This window comes from Drosophila eugracilis, unplaced genomic scaffold, assembly GCF_018153835.1.
Source record: "Drosophila eugracilis isolate 14026-0451.02 unplaced genomic scaffold, ASM1815383v1 contig_470, whole genome shotgun sequence".
NCBI classification, from domain to species: domain Eukaryota; kingdom Metazoa; phylum Arthropoda; class Insecta; order Diptera; family Drosophilidae; genus Drosophila; species Drosophila eugracilis.
Genome location: NW_024573339.1, coordinates 231,712 through 252,353, shown reverse-complemented (window position 1 = coordinate 252,353; position 20,642 = coordinate 231,712). Strand labels below are relative to the sequence as shown.

At 39.2% G+C, this 20,642-nt stretch overlaps 1 protein-coding gene across 1 annotated transcript in view; it reads left to right on the top strand.

Annotated features, from left to right (window-relative positions):
* The first annotated feature begins 946 nt into the window (after window positions 1–946).
* LOC108104753 overlaps window positions 947–20,642 on the top strand; it is a 78,788-nt gene continuing 59,092 nt past the window's right edge. The window contains exons 1-3 of the mRNA XM_017210989.2: window positions 947–1,007; window positions 1,265–1,423; window positions 2,586–2,837. Coding sequence (XP_017066478.2) covers window positions 947–1,007; window positions 1,265–1,423; window positions 2,586–2,837 — 472 coding nt within the window. The remainder of the gene's footprint in view (window positions 1,008–1,264; window positions 1,424–2,585; window positions 2,838–20,642) is intronic.

Sequence of the window (20,642 nt, the reverse complement as noted above, 5' to 3'; positions counted from 1 at the left end):
TTCTGAAGGCCTCTCTAGGGTTTTAAGAAGGGTATATGTTATTCTGGCATTTAGTAACGGTGTATTTACAACTTTATGCTTATCCAGTGGTATCAATATGTGGTTCCTTCCAGATTTTCTATGTTCTACTGCAAATTCTCCAGTGTTTACATATATTTTTTTAATAAACTTTGCTTTGTGGAAGATGACTTGATAATTATTCTACCAATTTCGGGTTAATTGAGGTTCGCTAAATATAATTTTATTATAGTTTCTCGAAAATGTAGGGATAAATCTTGACCCATTTTGTCCAATTACAGCAAAAAAAAAATGAATATCTTTCATTTGAGATATTACATATACGTATTTCTCGAGATATTAAGGAATAAATTATGTGCCAACTGTATATTCTGTGATGTTGATGGTGATGACCAGCGAACGGCAAGGGTACACCCAGACAATGAGTGCACTCGAATAATTTGTGCCTTTTCGGCACTCAGAGTGTGATCGGCATCCTAAAATAAGGGTGTGTGTCTTGCACAGCTCATTTCGAATGTGCACTTGCGCACCCAGTACTCTCTTGCACAGACACTCAACACACTCATAGCAAATGAAGGAAGTGTCTGCAACACCCATGTTTTTGGGATGAGTGAGTCGGTTGTCTTCAAATGATTCGAGTGCTTCGGGTGTCTTCAACTGATCTGAGTGTTTCGGGTGTCTTCAGCTGTATTGCATGAGCAGATCATTGAGGGTTGACCGAATAATTTTACATGAAAGGAAGAAAGGAAATCGAAATGTATAAGTGTGATTCGGGTGCCGAAAAAAGACACCCTTGACGTTCTCTGGTGATGACATCAACGTTTTTGGCCGTCAATATACACTGAGCTATGTAAGTTAACACTCCTGAGGGGTAACAAACAGTCGGTAGAAATCTTGGGTGATTCTTGGATCACCCTAGTCTTTCTAGATGCCGACTCAGCATACTCGCCTTTGGGGGCCGTGCCTGGATCCCATTGGTTCCCGGTATGGTGAGTTATGCTCATTTTGCGATCGTCAGCATATTCCACTGTCATGCGGTCGGCCTGCCGACTAAGCACTCTATTGCTAAGTTCCTCAGTTTTGTTTTATAATCATTTGAATAAAGAGTATTTTGCTTCGTTAACTTTACTCTGGCTATCGCCGTCTTATTATTTGCATTCGCCCACTGAGATTAAGGCCAGGGGTATAGGGGGCAGTCACCCTCTCGACATAAACTTTATTTTACACTTCATCAACCACCCTACAGGTGGCACTCCATCAGCGGCCACCTGGGACCAGCAGCCCGGCCACCAATTCTCACCTATCTTGAACCGCTACTACTCATTAAGCACCCTACCGGTGCCACCTCATCATCGACCGGATCTGGAACAGCCTTACCACCGGGCTACCGACTACAAGATAACTTGTATATTGATTTTTGTGAAATATGTCGGCAGGGTAAAAGATAGCCTAGTTTCATCAATTACCATTCGCCCATTTCCAATATCCATTAATTGTTTTGCAAATATTTTAGGCTATGCATCATCTTGTAGTTCCTCACCAATTTTTGTAATTGACGCCATAAAATGGATGATTTGAGACATGTTAAGTTGATCAGAAGGTTTTGAACGTGATATAGCCGGCAGTGTTTGTCGAAAATCACCAATCAATAAATGACACTGAAATCTCAGAAAGATCTAGAAAGACTAAGAATGTATATTCTTGAGAGGCCAGCTCATTACGTGACAACGCCCACTCACTTCAACTGCAAAACCGATAACCGTACTCGCTTAAAACGCTGCGATATCAGTAAATATAAGTGATAGAAAGTTGGGTTTAAGCATCTAGTTTCCAAAGCATATTGATTTTTTGCCAAAAATGCGAAAAAGGCTAAAGATGCAAAATGCACGAAGATGATTTTTTATTCTGCACGATTACGCCCACAAACCGAGGAAAACTGTGGCGCGTATTTTATTAAATTAATTAATTTATGTTTTCTATTCATTTATAACAATTTGTGTCAGTACCTATCGATTTACAAAAATGTTCAACTCAGAACACTATTGATTTATTAAGAAATATAGCTTATAAGGTATAAATTGCAGGTAAATGCGAATGTGTTTGTGGCCCTTAACACCGAATTGTGTAAGGAGCGCTGAGAATTATCAAAACCATATTTAATAATTGCTTAACTTTAAAAACAATCATGTAAATAGTTTAGCCCTAGGTCTGGTAGACAATAGCTGACGTTCAGAAAACTCAAAAGATTTCACATTCTTGATCTCTCTGATAGGTAAATTTAAGTAAACCAGATATTTCCTATTATACTTAATAGCAGGTTTCAGTGGAAATCTGATATTCCTGTTATGTAAATATAAGTCATAAAATTTACTTATTGAAAATTTAAATTTAAAAAATGAAAATTAAAAAAGCAAGTTATTTCTACTAACAAAATTATGTTGAATAAGGTTTACATGGAAATGGCTGTCAAATAGTAGCAGCACTTCACTGGGAGATTCTTATTTTTAGATGCAATAAATAAAAAACAACTAATCATCTATATTTTTATTTTCAGCATTAATTTTTAGGGTGTGATCTGATGCCGGTAGCAAAAATGAAAACTTGGGACAACTTCAAATATATAGCTGGGTCTTATTACATTAAAAAGAGCATACTGTACCTGAATATTATTGGATCTACCAAAACTCAAACGATGAATAATAAATCCGCTTCGATGATTCTATTCAAATTGAGCCAAAATGTTATAGCTTATGGCGTAGTTCTGTTACTTATCGAGGTGACAAACATAACTGAAAGTCAGTCTATGCCTCATACACATGGTAAATATTATATAGGTTGGAATATAATATATATAATTTATATAATATATATAGTAATATATATATATATATATATCGTATATATTATATATAGTATAAAATTTAAGTTATATGCCCGAAATTCATCCTGACTTTTGTAGAAAGAGCCTTTATCAACATGTATCATATGAATGATAAGTTATTATTAAAAAAAATTTTCTTTAAGGCTTATGCTTCCAATAAGATTGTCGTTCAAGGCTCAAAGGAAACGTCGAGCTAAAATCCCGAACTAGAAAGGCAAAATAAACAGTACTTATATACCAATGACACTTATACTTCTTTGTCAGTTAGGTACCCGGAAATACTAATTTTAAAATTTTCCAATGAGAATATTTAAAAAAAAAAGTTAACTATTTTTCATTTAGCTTGTTAACGGCGTTATTGGTAACAAGTCGACCTTTTGTGTGTGTGGGTTCGCTTTTTATTATGAATAAAAATATCGAACAAAGAATTTGTGAAAAATTTTGTGTGTCAAACAAAATGTCTTGTACCAAAACGTTGGTAATGTTGAAAAAACATTTGTTGATTCAATCATGTCGCAAACTGAAGTTTCCGATTAATAAGTTTTTTGTTTTTTATTTAAAATTTTCGGGAACTTATTTGACAGAATGTATGATGCTCCTCTAGAAAACCCACTAACCAATAAAAAAAACTTCGATCAATGGATATATATGTACATACATGTATGTACTCTGGGAGCCAACCACGCGGACTGCAAAACCCACGAAAACTTCGAAACTTTTGTTACTAACTGCCTACACGCCAATTCCTTTCACATAAAAATAATTAACGTACATTGTCTCCCACGATTAAATATTCAACAAAAAAATGTTGAGTTCTAGAACTCTGTAGATGGCAACGGCATTATAGGAGATGACTAAATTGCAAAGCAGAAATACTGACGCTCCCTTCTCGAGAACCCAAAGAGTCGTTAACAGGGCCGAATTTACCCCATGTTCTCTTAGTGCTTAGGCAATGACTGGAAATTTTTGGGCGGCAAAATATGAAACGAAAATCAACAATCTTTATACGCTTACTCGTAGAGTCAAGGGGAATATTAGAAACGTTGAAAAGAATGCAACAGGTAGAAGGAAGCGTTTCCGACCGTATAAAGTAAAGTCACGGAAAACCGAAAACGCTAAAATCTCGGGAACCATAAGTGCCAGAAAGATAGACTTGGGAATACGTATTTTAGATATGCAACAGCAGCTCGACGCGAGTTTTCATCAGCCCACGCCCACAATAACGCTCACAAACCGCGGAAAACTGTGCTGGCCATAATATAATATTAAATGACATCGTTTGACGTTGTATAATATTTTAACCATTATTTCGCCATTTATAAAGAAATGTAAGTTATAAGGCCTAACATGGACAGTGACGTTACAATCAGTTAGTGAACATGTGAATTTTTTAATTTTAAAATCTACTATAGCGTCGCTTCTTGTTCTTATGTATAGCTTGAAATAAATAAAAAGGCGGAATTTTCTACTGATTCACAACTCAGTCAACAAAGCTGTCACTACCGCAGTAATTATTCCAAAAACCAAAAATATTCGGTGAAGCTGATATTAAAAACTCACTAAAATAATTTATCAAAAATTTTGTCTCCGCTACCAAAGCCTCTTAGCCATAGCACAGTTTTCAGACAAACGCAGCTCAACGGGCCAACATGGAACAACACTTTCCCACATGCAACAAATGCTCTCTGGAGATCTTACACGGACTACCAGACACCGATCAATACGCACAGCTAAGAATAAAGAGTTAAAACGTTTGCATCCCATTAATAAAAGAACTTTAAGCTCAATCTGCCTGATTGTGCACTTATGTATATCAAATAGATAAAACTTAAACATTAGTATTGTTTTGAGCGGGCATTAATTTATGGCACCTGTTTTTAGATATGTTTTACAACTTATAATTATACAAAAAAATGCGGTGCCGTGAACGGTACGAAATAAAAAGCCGGGAGATTTTTTCTATGATGTATTTTAGCAGCGCTGTACTTGCGAGCGCTTATCTCGGGTTATCTTATAAATAAAAGAGATAATTTAGCATACAGTTATGCTGAACAAATTGTAAGCAAAGATCCTGGTATTAGCTAAATGACTGCTCCCAACGTACTCCCCCCGTTGGAAGAGCCATACTTCCAAGCGAAGTGGTTTTGAGGGGCAGGACAGCTAAATTCTATGTTGCCCGCTTGCGCAATTCGGAGTTAGTGCGGATCACCGCAACTCTATCGAAGCCATCATCTCCGGAGACAGTGTTCTCCACCCTGCCGAGGCGCCAGCGCAAAGGGGTAAGTTGTCCTCCTTGATGAGAATCATGCTCAAAAGTAAACTATCCGATAGCGTATCCCATGCTGGGCCAAAGCTCTTGCAATATCCGCTCTTTTAGATGCTAGTTTAGCATCGAGTGCCTTAAACCGAAGGTGGGAAGGTTGTGGTTAAAATAGCTGATCGCCTAGACCATCCTACTTCGAAATGGTTGCTGTAGAATCTGTACCATTTCTATTTAATGTGTCAGAAATTGACTCAGACTCAGACAGAGTGCTGGGTTCTAGAATCGAGGAAACTGAAGTTGAGCGTAGAGGCTTCTACCTTTCGACTCCCTGAGACGATCCAGCCAAGTCTGGCCTTCTGCAGGGTGGGTAAATGGTTTCCTAATCGAATTTGTCCAATACAAAGCAGCTCGAAGAATAAACTTGCTCCCATAAGCAAGTCAATGCGGAGACTTTTGTACCACTCAGGTGGGTTAAAGTCGAACTGTGGGTGAAAATCGGTGTTTGACCGGGTAACGGCAGATAGAAAGGACGAGCTGTACTTGGCATCAGCGGATTGTGCGAAAATGTTGACCGACTCATCCGATGCTCATCATTCAAAAATGTATTTAACGCCGCAAGTTGTCGCGCCACGGAGCTTGACTTTGCCCGATAAAAGTTTTCTTTATCTTGGGTACGTTGCACAAGTTCTGTTTTATTTGATTCCGACATTTTGAATTCTTTTCGGAAAGGTTATACAACAGTCACTGCGCGAACTTTCTGATGCACTTGACTAACGGCGATGAAAGCGAGAATAGAAGTAGCGGGTAGAACGGAACCGAAAAACCTCCGCTTAGGAACTGAAATTATGTAACGCTCGGCGTTGTGCAAAAGTTTTCGTAATGTACAGCAGCCGATGCTGACTGCAGCTTTGGTTTGCAGGTATAAGCGAATACCGTACAAGCGATGCGAATTTAGCTTATTGACCTTCACATCGAATTGTGTAAGAGGCGCTTGGAATTATTAAAACGATATTTAATAATTTCTTAAGTTACACACGCGTTCACGATCACGTCGGGGTCACCAAATGTTTTGAGTAGGGCATTCATTTATTCCACCTGTTTCTAGATATGTTTTACAACTTATGATTATAAAAAAATTCGGTGCCGTGAACGCTGCGAAAAAAAGGCCGAGAGATTTTTTTCTTTGATTTATTTTAGCAACGCTTCGACTGAATGTTGACAGCGATAGAGAACGCAATGTAATGGGGCGAGCCGAGCTTTCGGCGACTCGCAAGCGCTTATCACGGCTTGACTTATAGATAAAAGAAATAATGAAAACAGTGATGCTGAACAAATTGTAAGCCATGATTCTGGTATTAGTAGATGACTGCTCCCGACAATTATCTTTTGAATAAAAAAATGTATATTAATAGAAAAATCCATCGTTTTTTAATGGAAGTTCTATACCTCGAAAAAAAACACCCATTTTAACTAACGTCTTCAGAAGATAATATTGTTTTCTTTATGTTTCATTTAGTCTGTATTTTTAATGTTAATACATAAATAAACTTTGTAAAAATATGAAATAATTAACTATTTGTAAATTGAATAAAAAAAATTTATTGTTTATTTTACTTAAATAAATTTAAAAGAAATAAAAGAGTCATTAATAGAAAAAATATTTTTTTATTTAAATGTTTTTGAAAAATATTATTTTTAAAAAATTTATAAAAATATATATTAAAAGGGGCTTGCAAATGGAAAGCCTTTCTACCTCTATATCATATACACGCAAAGAGGTTTTAAAAAATGTTTGCTTTTGCAGTATTGTCTTTTAATTATTGCTTTAGGTTAAAGTTTTTCATGTTTACTACGTCGATTTTATTCATCATTTTCTTTGACAGTTACTAAGGTCGCCTGTTACGTTACACAACTTTGAGCAATAAACTGTCCTTGCTGAGACACGCTATAGCCTGTAGCTAGTCGTCTTAGAGGGTGGTGGACTTGCTGCAGACAGATGGTACTAATTTCTCAATTAAAACATAAGGTCATGAAATGAGCGTGAGTACCGGAAAACTAAATGCAAGAAAGACCCGGTAGAATTCTATAGAGGATCAATATTTTTAAGGAGAAAATAGTGAAGGATAGAAGCGAAAATATGTAAACAATGCGAATCTACTAATGTAAATGTGATTACACTATGCCCTCCCAACCTATGATAATTATCCATGAGAAGATTTAATAAATGCCCCAAAGCTAAATCTAACTTAAATGCTAAAGGAAATAAATAATACAAATTTTAAAAATTTAAATAAACACGACGTTTAATAAGAATTTAATTTAATATTTTTGACGCAACATGGTAAAGATCCGGAATCCGTAAACAGCCGAACTTTTAATCGCAGATGCAGTGGCGGAAATTCTGCCAATCTACATTTTAAGAACAACCCGCTCCCTGATCAAAAATTGCCTTTAGCCTATGTTAGGCTTAGCAGTTAACAGTGGGATCTACTAACGCCACCTATTGTCTATACCCTACTCTGTCTACTCTGTCCACATTAAGAAACGGCTGCAATAATTTATATGTAACGGCTAATTGAACTAAATACGGCTGTCAGCATAAACCTGTTCTTTACTTACTCATTTTCATTTTAAAGTCCCTTCAGAACACCAACTTCTTTCATTGCTGAATCATAACCTCTGGTTGCATTAGATCAACTATTTAAACTTCATCTTACTCAAGTTTTGCTCTTTTACAGAGAAGAATTCCATTAAAATATTTTAGAAATAGTTTTATTTCATCAGTGTATAAATTATTTTATTCGGTAATTAAGTATATATTAAATATATTTTTATTTCAGTGAAACTTAGAAAGAAATTATAATTTAGAAGTTCAAGTTTTCGATAGTCAATTAAGGCTAGTACACTGTTTGTCCATTAAATTTCTAATAATTACGACTATTTAACTCCGATGGTTATTTGTAGAAAATGAAGTACCTAATTTCAAAAGTTCGGTTCTAGCTCGTCGGCTGCAGTACAAATGACTCATAAATAATAATAATAAAGGGTGTTTTTTAGAGGCATAGAAATTTAAATTTAAATAAAACAACGAAGGATTATTCGATTGTAATTCGAAAGATTATCTTAAGGCATTACATTTTAAATATGATTTCTGGCATACGACCGCCACGGCTGGTTCGGATGAAGTCCAATCTGGACGTCCAATTTTCGATAACTGCAACGTTCTGGCGATTATCGTTTTTGAAAAGTACGGACCAATGATTCCACCAGCCCATAAAGCGCACCAAACAGTCAGTCTTTATGAATGTAACGGCGTTTTGACATACAGTTGACGTTTAGCTGCACTACAAATGCGACAGTTTTATTTGTTGACGTAGCCATTCAACCAGTAGTGCGCTTCATCGATTTTGTCGACGATAAAGAGACGTAGTGCGCGAAACGTATTCCGCACAGAACCATTATTTTCGAAATAAAATGGCATCATTTGCCAGCGAGGGGCGAAACGACGAAAGTGACAAAGTGAAAAAGACAAAATTTTCTTGTGACTATGGGGTGTTTAAATGACTTGATTCCAAAAAATCTGAAGAGTGTATCGAAAGCACGCATTAACGCGTTGCACAAATTTTTTCGAATACGAGGGAGACGGAAACAACGGAAGACGACTATACGAATTCAATGGATTTGAATACGACTAAAAAGACGAGAGTTGCAGAGCCAAATGTGTATAAGTAAAAGCGAAGATAAGGGATCGCGATTTGGTGTCAATTTGTAGAGTTTTGGGATTGAACTACGAAGTGGAGAACATACAGCTTAATAGAAACGACGAAAAGGATGTCTAAGAGGGCGACGAATCCGATGAAGAGACGGAAGACAAAGAAGATCGAGGCAGCGAAGAAAACCGAAGTGGCGACGAAGCTGAGAGTGTGGTGGCTGGACAAAAACGATAGAACAAAAGAGAGCGAAAGACGGAGCAAAACAATTCAATGTACGAAATGTCGCAATTTTCTGTACCTTTTCGTGATATAGAGGCGACAATTAAACAATTTGATGGCAGTGACGAAGTCCCAGAGCAAGCAAATACAAAGCGGAAAAGAATATTTTTATCGCACGAGAGATATCAAATGGGTAAATCGATTGTTAAAGGAAGCAAGTTAATGGAAATAGACTACGGTGGTTATGCCAAGAAGGACGGCGATGGAAGTGGCCACTTTTGGCCCACCAGTGGTGATTTAAAGCGTGATCAGAGTATGTAGTGGAGTCCGGATCATTCTCAGCGCGACGTTGACCGTGAAATCCAGCAGCAGCAGAGAGAGCACTACCAGCGGGAGATGTTATCCTACCAGGAGATACGTGAGGAGTGGAAGCGCATTCAGGAGGAGCGGAGCCAACTTGCAATCGAGCGTGAACGAATTAAGCACGAGAAGGACGAGTTTCTGCGAATAGAGAGAGAAAGGAGAGAAAATTGAACTGGAGTGCCTTGAGCTTAAACGACAACAGACGAAGGTCATGGAGCCTCGCGATGATTCTTCCAGGTACGGGGTAAGCAAGCGCACTGACGACCGATACGCAGATGGAACCGACATCAAGCGTCCTGCTATATGTGATGACCCGCCTCGCCCAAAATTGGATTCTTGTTTTCCACCAATACTACTTTCCTGTACCCAGCAAGAGCTCGACTGGTTACTATTCCTTGCTAAGACAACGTTACTATTACCAAAACGACTTGAATGTGGACCATTTACCACTTTCAGGAAGTGTGAGCGGTGGTTCTCCCAGCTTGCACCTACACAAGAACAACACAGGCGACGGTACTCGATCCTACGTACACCATAACAAGAAGATCCACAATGACGACGAAGGACCATTCGAGGCGAATGTTTTGTCAGAATGGCCGAATGTGGGAATAGTTTAGAACAACAGATGAAGAAGAAGATAAGAAGTATAATATAAACTTAACAAAACTATAAATAAAACCCCACAATTATGAAACTTAAAGTTGTATACTTCTAAATAAAACACGCTATTTAAATAATTGAGTATTGAAGGTGCAAGGGAGTGCCGGTAGAGTTCTATAGAGAATTCAAATTGTAAAGGGGAATGTATCGAAAGTCGAGGTCGCTCTTTGCCCTTCCAAGTTATGATCACCATCCATGACATCAAATCTGGTGAACACTTTTGACCAACGATCGCTAGGGCACCAGCTGAGTTCTGATTAACAAGGCACAGTCAAGGCTTATGATTCAATATTTTTAAAGATCAGTTTAAGTTCTGAATTCAGGTACGGCCACGCCCACACTTTCATTCACAAAACGCGAAAAACACTGAGATATTAGCAATTATAAGTGATATAACCATCATTAAGCGTGTAGTTTCAAATGATTTTTTTCCGAATCCGACCACGCCCACTCTAACGGCCACAAACCGCGTGAAACTGAGGCGTTGACATTTACGTTTTCGTTTGAGAAATATAATGGTTTGCAGCGTCTTACCGAAGAAAACTAAACAAACATCCAAACAATCTTTCTTGGAACCTAACCTGGTCTTAGACAGAACTCGACTACGACACAACGACCTACCGGTTCAGCAATAATTATATGAAAGAAACCTAACCCCGAACGAAGGCACAACGGGCTTCAGGGCAGCATCGGTAGGAGCGCCAATCTATTAATAGCTCGCCGATAAGTTCACTTCGCTGTGTTCACGCCACGCACACGGACTGGCATTTCCTGGTTCTACTTTTGTCGCGTCTGCGGGCTCGAGACGTACTCCCGGGAAATTGCGCCTTCGACGCAAGCAGGTTGGGTTAATTTCGTCCGGCCGACGGTCAGGAGATGCTCGGGGGTTACGGCTGAGGTCACTGCTTCGCGCTCCGATGGGCTTCGAGTTCCGAAATCCTCTGCTGTCAAGAGGTCGTTGCCGAATATCCAAAAGAACAGGTTCCTTGCAGACTTCACAACTGCTTTCCATAGACCGACGGAATGAGGTGCTTTGGGCGGTATGAACGCATGCTCGCATCCTTTTTTGATGCGTATGCCTATGACCGCCCTCCTGGTCCACCAGACGGACCCGGAACTCTTCCAGGTGACGGTTTGTGCCGACAAAGATGGTTGCGTTGTCGCACCACTCCTTCTCCGGAGTCCCGCGGCGACTCACTAACCTTTAAAAAGGCCATAAAAAATTATCAGTGGTGAGGTCAGACACTAGCTCTAAGTGAACCGTTTTGGACGCAAAACCCACAAACAAGGCCATGTATGACTTGCACGGTGGCTTGCAACGAATAAGATGAGTTGTGCTGAATGGCCCACAAAAATCAACGCTCGAGGTCTGTCGGATGGCAAGTTTACCATTATTTGTGACAAGAGTTTCGGCTTGCATCGAAAGCAGAGCATGCACTAACGAACAGCTCGGCGACATACTCTTGAGCATTGACTATGACTACTTTTTCTCGCAGAAGACTTACAAGAGCTCGAAGACCAGCGTGACAATTCGTAACAGGTATGACACGTTATAAGTATGCTATCAGCCATTCGATAACAACAACGGAAAGTTGGCGTTCTATGGGATAGGAGCATTAATTAACGGACCAACAACTGGATCAAAAGGATTTAACTTCTGAATATTCGGCGATACCCGTCTCTGTTTTCTAATTTTGCGTATGCCATCACTGAATTCGTGAGATTGAATAACTTCTACAATCTTTTCGAACGCAAAATTAATATCTCTTGGCGCAAAACTTTTTCGAAAGGCGTTTAAACTTTCTTACACATTTGAAAAAATCGGAAAACGCACACGAAAACTCTCAGAGCCTTCAGGTGCGACGAATAGGACTATATTTTCTGAAGCAAACCATTAGGGTCTGTTGTAGCGATCAGAGTTAACGCCGACTTGCGTAACTCCACAGACACAACTTCTGAAGCTGGTTCAAGGTATGAGTTTACAGGCCAATTGCTTTCTGAGTCGAGATGGCCCAGCAAATCCAGATGGTCGTGACGAGCTTTTCAACGTCACATCCGCGAGACACTTAGACCGCTGAGTTCACTTTCGTAAGACGTGTCGCCAAATACTCAGTTCGAAACGAAAACGGACAACGACGAGGGATGGGATCTAATCCAATGCAATGCAATTATCTCGGAGTCAGTCCATACGACAACTGTACTCATTTGACAATTAATTAGTGGTCGTACACGATTAAGAAGATCTGCTTAAAGGTGAGCTGCACACAGTTCAAGGCGAGGCAAAGTTTTCGTCTTGAGGGGAGCTACTTTTGATTGTGCTGTCAATAATGACACTTTTAAACCTTCAGCAGTTTGATTGCGAACGTAGATGCACGATCCATATGCTCGTATAGAGGCGTCAGCGGAACCGTGTATCTCAAACGAAACCTGCGGATCTGTGTGAACGAATCGCGACACTAACTACATTAGTCAATGCAATCTAATTTGCAAAGCCTCGCAGTATTTTTGCCTTTGTGACCACAGGACATAATAGGCCAAATGGATTCAATTCGAATTGAAAGTAATCTTTACCAAGTACCCAAAACACTCAGAGGGTTTTAGTTACATCTGAGTCCGCCATTAATGGCATAACTGCGCTATCAGAAGCGGAGATATCTGGTCAGCTTGAAAACCACTTTGCCAATTCGAAACCTTGAAAACCCTGACAAACTTCATCACGAAGACTTGGCAGGCTCTCAATACTTCCCGCGCCTGTCAACAAATCGTCAACATAGAAATCGTTCTAAATGACCTTTGCAGCATTTGGATAATTAGCTTCCGCCATCTCTCCAAGCTGAATTAAACTCGGGTATTTAACTTGAAGATCTTCAGAGACTTAGAAGGATCCAGCTCCCACACCATGAGCTGGAAGATTCAGTCAGCTTCGTCGATCATTACTAGGCGGTACATCCTTTTAATGTCCGCTGCGAGGGCAAACTTGTGCCTACTGAACAGAACCAGCGTAAAATATAGATCAATACGTGACTTAACGCAACCTGCGTTGATGTGTGGCTGGAAGCATCGAATACCACTCCCATTTTTCTTGAGGTGCTGTGAGGCCGCAGTACGCATTGGTTCAGAATAAAATAGTGTGGGCCATCTGAAATTTTATCACCAGTAGAGCCAATGTGGCACATTGATACATATTTCTGCATGCAATCCAAATTTATTTTTAAAAAAAAAAGATTTTTTGCAACTTCATACGACAAACCAAGAGTATTTGGGTCAGATTTAAACGGCAGACGAACCGAAAATCTCCCAGACGACAGTCTTTCTTTATATTTTCCTCAATTGTTGTTCACAAAGTTGCTGCTCAGGAGTATGGACCTGAGGTGGCAAGTCCTCCAGAGACCGAAATTTCTGCAGGGTGGTGTCAATTGACTTTAACGCATTTTCCTGACAACTGAGATGTACCGAATTTTCCGCCTTCATTTTGTTTTTCTAGGCACAAACTGACAAAATTTTAATGAATGAATTCGCGCCGATAAGCTTGTCAATTTTTGGGGGCTTGAAGAAGAATGGATCTGTCAATTGAATATTTACAGGTGCTCTCCACCCACTGGTGTTTATCGCTTGATCCGGATGATAACAAGAAATATTTTTTAAAACCAGGGACTGTAACGGTTATAATTAAAAAAGCAAAAAATTACAAAATAAAAGTTATTTCTTAATTTTTACGAAAAAAATTGATATTTAATAATTAAAATTGATTTTAATAATAAAAATTAGTAATAATTATTTAGTATCAATTTTTATATAAAAATTACGCAATAACTTTATTTTCAATTTTTATTATATAAATTGAAAAATAAGAATTATTCGATAACTTTTATTTTAAAAATTGAAAATAAAGATTGAATCATTATATCTTAAAACATAAATAAATATTAGGACGACAACTGACTGCTTCCTATTCGCGACTTCACTATTGTGTGAATTTTCTTCGTTGCTTGGGCATTAGTTTCACTAATGCCCCGAAATCTCATACCCACGTCCTCTATTTTAATTTTCAGTTTCTGACCGAGCGTATCAGTCACAAAATTTACTTTTGGACCAGAGTCAAGCAACGCTCGAGTCAGCACAATTTCGCCACTTTTAGTTAATACCCTCACTATATCTGTGGCATGATAAACTCTATCCGATTCAGTTGCATGCAAAACATGGGATGAGGATTTATATTAGCAGAGTATCTGTGCAAAAATGTGTGGTGAGAAGATTTACACACCCTGTACCTGTTCGACTTGCATTTGTTAACAAGGGTTATTCAGTCCGCTCGTACCAACAGCGAAGGGAGCTTATCCACCCCGGTGGGAGTCCTCGAACTAGAACACTTTAGGAGAGCGTCGCCGCCTTGATTCTAAACTCTGTAACCCTATATGTACAATAAAAAAACTCGTCAGTATTTTATATCACAGTAGCCCGCGTCATACTCTTGGATCAGGTTGGAATCTTCTTTTCAGCAACCACACCTGACATTAAACAAATGTCAAAAAGAACTGCTGGCATCCGGTTAATTGTTCCTGACAGTTCCGACCAAGGAATAACTTTTTTGGGCTTGAACGGCGACTATGTGCTGGTATCGCCTATCCAAAGCCGCTCAAAAAGGCAAGCGAAGTATAGTCCAACTGTTCTTCTCACATTCTCTTCTTTCCTGCATCGACATTGCTTATTATAAAAATGATGGGGTTGCATTCGTTATCCGTTTGTCATCCCCAATTGACAACAGAGAATCATAAAGAGCCCTGATTGTGTCGATCAGGTTTCTCAAGGCTGTAGGCGTGGCCTATTTCGGCCTGATTGTCGAAGAAAATCAGACAATCATTATCTCACACCCTCTTCAGCCTAGCCAGAGCTTTGGCGTAATTAGCCGCAGTGATATTGAACGCCCTTACTGTGCCTAAACCGTCGCCAGCCAGACGCTTGAATTTATTTTTTCCTATATTTTCAATATTTGTCATCTTTATCGACAAATGTTTCGAACATGCTTATAATATTTAAATTCAGAGTGATTTCCGCTTTAGGTTGGAAGAGCAATGTTCGGCAAACGACGCTGGAAAATGCGCTTTGCCGGCGAAGCGGCATCATAGACGATCATACGCCTGCCTTTGTTTATTATCGAAATCAGTAATAATTTTGCCATTACGGTAGTTTTTTCCAGTTCCTCGCGGAACAAATCCTCTCCGTCTAATGCTGCGATTTCTTTTGAGTCGACGAAGCATTTTCGACTGAATTTAGAGATATACTCAAGCAGGGGACCTGTCGAATAGTTTTAACGAAGTTTTATATATAAGTCATATTATATTTATAAATTTTTTTGGCACATCGAACGCACAAAATACCGAAGAATACCGAAAACGCAGCAAAAAACAACAACAACACCAACGCTAGCACTTTTCCAGCGTTTTCGCGCGACTCCCGTTTTTCGCGCGACTCCCGTTGCTTGACGTGCAACCCACCTCCCGTCCAACCGACCGAGGGGCGCTGCCGTCTATCGTACGGCTCGGAACACGGGGATAGATCCGAGTGGATTAGTAAAGATACGAGGAAAGTTAGTTTTGTGCTAAATGGATTAGTATCGAAACTTTCAGAGTGTTAGGAGACGAGTTAGAAATAATGTTATAAAGATCATTGTATTTTGAACATAGTACCCGAAATGGTTCATGTTGGGCAAAGTTCGAACTACAATGCTCTAAGGATAGAGGAATATAGTTTCTAGTAATCCTAAGGGGTACATGGATATTCAAGCGGCCAAGAAGGGCCTGGCTATCAATTTCCCCCTTAAGAAGATTATGAATAAAGACTACCCCAAGCATCGTCCTACGATTAGCGAGGGATGGCAAATTGATTAGTAAGAGTCTACTTTTATAAGAGGGAAGGTGTATATTTGCATCCCAGTTGAGACCTCGGAGAGCAAATATTAAAAAATTCTTTTGGATGGATTCAATAAGGCACTGGTGAACCCCATACTGGGGGTCCCAGATACATGATCCATATTCCAGAATAGGACGAACTAAAGAAATAAAAAGTGTTTTGGTAACATAGGGGTCGTTAAATTCCTTCGACCACCTTTTAATGAAACCAAGAACTCCTCTAGCTTTATTAACCATAGAGGAAATATGGTCGGAAAACTTAAGTTTTGCATCCAGTAGGATGCCAAGATCTTCAACTGCATTAATTCTTTCCAGAGCTACACCATGCAAATTATAAGTGGCAACTTTAGGTCTTAGGCGACAGCGTTCGAAAACGAAAATACAAACAGAGGTCGAAAGAACTGGCAGCGCTGTCGGGGCGAGAGTGTGTATGTGTATGCGGCCGGTGGCTCTCTTCCTTATATATGACGACAAGGCAACGAATATATAAGGGGGATGCAAAGTTCCAAGAAAATATCGTTGAGGCTTGGAAAATGGCAGACATGCGGCAATTTTAGGAAAAAAAATGAAATGAAAATATACCGCAGTTTTTTTTGAGCAACAGGTTAAAAACGGAAACGATATAAATGACTTTTTCCTGCCTTGGAATTGAACCCTAAATTGTTAGAAATAAAAACGAAAAGAAATTGATCGCTATATTGGTGCTAACTGCGATAAGTTGGGAAATTAAAGCACAAGTTGGGTCCACTACGAAATTAAATTAAACACCAAACCTTTTTCTTGTATTATTTATATGACAGGTATAATAAATATTTATATTTTCCTGTGGGTCTTCTGGCTGCTGTAATTTTGATCGACGCGAAGGTTAATATAGGGTACACTAGCTTATTTGTTTATTGAAATTAATACCGAAAAACTTCGGGGTCAACGTGAATATTTTAATAAGATTTTTTATTACTCGGAAACTTGTGAAATTCATGGTTTGGTTAAGTTTTAGAACTTAGCGAATTTTGTTAAGGAGTTCTGATTTCAACTCCCAAGGCCAAGCCTGGCGGGGGCTTATATGGCAGCCTCTGGAGTCGACAACCTCATGTTATTGACTATTATATTTATTCTCATTACATTATACACAGTTACTTACATATTCTACCAGTGTTTGAAATAAGTTTGGGGAATAATAAAGTCTCATGATTTGCTCAGTGTTTTCATCTAGTCCCCCCTATATGCCCGACAATGTGTTTATATATCACCAAGCGTAATTTGGCCGAAGCGAACGGACGTGTTTTTTTCTACTCTCGTTAACTTTGTTGGCTATTTACGAATATACGCTTAAACCGATACGAATTTCTTTGTATTAATAAAACCTTCAGCCGTTTGCCTTCCTCGCAGTGAACTAAACTGTGTAGCTTTTGTTTCTTTTATTTAAACTCTCAATTTACTTAAATTATTTTCACATTTTCCTATTTCTCGTCTTTCGCGATAAACGGTTCCTCTCCCGCTCGCGTCTCTCTCGTGTTGTTTATCTATACCTTATCTTGATTTCAATCTTCTCCCCCGCTCCCTCACACCTTTCATAGTGTGCATATCTAAAACTTATCTTGTTTTTATTCTTCTTTTTCTGTTCTCGCACAGTGGGCTTTTTTCGATTAAATAGTGCTTAAAAATAAAAATTATAAATCATTATGTCTGAAATTGTCTGCTACTTAAAATCTTGTAACAAAATAATTACAACTAACCAGCCAAGCGTTTTGTGTTGGCTTTGTGATAATATGGTTCATGCCAAATGTGCCAATTTCCGTGCCACCGTATCGGATGTTTTGGCCCGAGGCGATTCCGGCTTACATTATTGCTGTGAAAGTTGTCGGGGGACTCAAAGGGAAATGAGATCTTTTATGCGGCAGACAAAAAATGTTTTTCGTGAGGTGCTCGGCGCTTTTCGTAAAGCCAACGATTTGCTCACGGCGCTGGACACCCAATTTAATAATGTCCAATTGTTAAATGAGTCTCCAAAGCGTAAAAAATCAAACTCTTGTGTGCCGCAGATCACTAGTTCCCTTCTCGCTCCCACTTCTTACCTTCAAAATACTGAAGTGTCGCCGCAGCTGTTTGGAACACCTTTGGCCAACACTCCGGTGAGTACGAAAAATTCGGCATCCGAATTTTCTGGACATGATGGTAGGAAATCGTTAGATAGTTTGTCTGCTTCAAGGCTCCTGGCTTCTACAGAGCCAATCTCCATTAACATCAACCCACCCGATACACTGCAGGGGAATTTCGTGCCCGGACTACCGGCGTGCACTGGCGGTGCAGTATCAGAACCTGCTACACCAAAGCCCCTAAAGGTAATCCCACCTGAGAAACATATATTTGTTTCCCGGCTTTCCGAGGATACGTCTGAGTCAGACGTATTGGCATACATACAAGCCAGAACGAAAGCCGACATTAAGGTGGATAATATAACTAAATTTAAATATCATTATTACAGAATAGTATCTTCATTTAAGATTCGCGTTCCCTCGGTGGAATTTGACAAAATGTGCTCAACCAAGTTCTGGCCGGAACACATTTTCGTCCAAGAACATCGACCGGGACATAAAAAAAAGAAAATTAATCGACCCGCGGCGGTAAAACTCCCTCAAACAAAAGCCATTGAGCAAACCCTCGCAAAAAACTAACATCGTCTCTCATTCTTTCCTATCAGAACACAAGGGGGTTGCGTACTAAGCTTCCTACTTTGTTTTCTGAGAGCTTTTCTTTTGCATCCCAAATAATTGTTTTTACCGAAACATGGCTGGTTTCGGAAATTCTTAGCTCTGAAATTTTTCCGAGTAGGTATGTAATATACAGGCTTGATCGATCACTCGGATCTGGGGGTGGAGTGTTAATTTCTGTCGACCCTAAACTTGTATCCGAGGAGATTAACCTTCAATTCGGCGATATCGAATTCATTTGTGTTAAACTTGCGCTTCCTGGTAGGTTTTTATTTATTTCATGTTCTTACATCCCTCCCAAGTCCGACACATCCAAGTATGAGTTGCACCTAGCGGCCATACAGTCCGTTTTTACGTTATTATCAGATGTAGATCAGTTAGTGGTTCTGGGTGATTTTAACATACCACAAATTAACTGGTCAAAAAATGAAAATAGTTTAGCTTTAACACCTTCCTCACATAATGATTTTATTACTAGAACTCCGCTTAGTTACTCTCAATACTTAATTGCTCGGTCAAATTTTACCGTGCTTAACGCTCAGTGTTATAAAAATTATTTAGCTCGTTGTAGGACCCAATTTACACAGGATCCGAAACAATTTTATAATTTCGTTAAGACTAAGCGTAGACCTAAAACGTTTCCTTCAGCACTAACGTTTGAAAACTCAACGGCGAGAACTGATCAGGCAATAGCCGATATGTTTGCCAAGTTTTTTCAAACCACATATTCACCTTCGACAACCGCTAGGCAGCCTTATGTCTACGGTGTTCCACAATCGAACCTCGTCACGCGACCTTTTCTATCTAAGAGTGGTATTCTTAAGGATCTTCAGAGTATTAAGCCGACCTACTCTCCGGGCCCCGACGGCGTTCCCGGCTGTGTGCTTAGGTACTGCGCGTCTTCCATTTGCAATCCTCTTCTCAAATTGTTTAACCTCTCGCTTGAAACGTCTACGTTTCCCCCTATTTGGAAGGAATCTTTCATCATTCCTTTACACAAGAAAAGGAAAACTTCGGATGCTGGTAATTATAGAGGTATCTCTAAATTATCAGCAATTCCTAAACTCTTTGAGAAAATTATTTTGCCCCATTTGCAACACCAGTGTAGATCAATAATATCTCCATATCAGCATGGTTTTATGGCTCGACGGTCTACAACTACAAACTTGCTTGAATTTACCTCTTATGTAATTACTGGGTTCCGAAAAAGTCTTCAGACAGATGTCATCTACACTGACTTTAGTAAAGCATTTGACTCTGTAAATCACTCACTTTTAGTTCATAAACTTGACTTAATCGGATTCCCATGCGATCTTCTTAAGTGGGTTGAAAGTTATCTGACTGGTAGAACGCAACGTGTTTTATTTAAAGATGTCTTGTCTGGTCCGATTTATGCTTCATCCGGTGTCCCTCAGGGAAGCCATTTAGGTCCGCTATTTTTCACATTATTCATAAATGACCTTCCAATCGCTTTAACAAATTCTTTTATTTTAATGTACGCAGATGATGTGAAACTTTGTATTCAATATAATGATGCGTGCTACCAGAGAAAACTACAATCTGACCTTAACAACTTTCAATTTTGGTGCTCTGCAAACTTATTAAATCTTAACGGCTCTAAGTGTAAAGTAATGACCTTCAGTCGCTCTAAGCCGTTAATATCCACTTATACACTTTGTGGTGTAACCCTAGATAGAATTAAGCTAGTAGACGACTTAGGTGTCCTATTGGATGCCAAACTTACATTTTCCGACCACATTTTTTCCATGGTTAACAAAGCCAGAGGTGTGTTAGGTTTTATAAAAAGATGGTCGAAAGAATTTAATGACCCTTACGTAGCCAAAACTTTATTTGTCTCTCTCGTTCGTCCGATCTTAGAGTATGGATCTTGCGTCTGGAACCCCC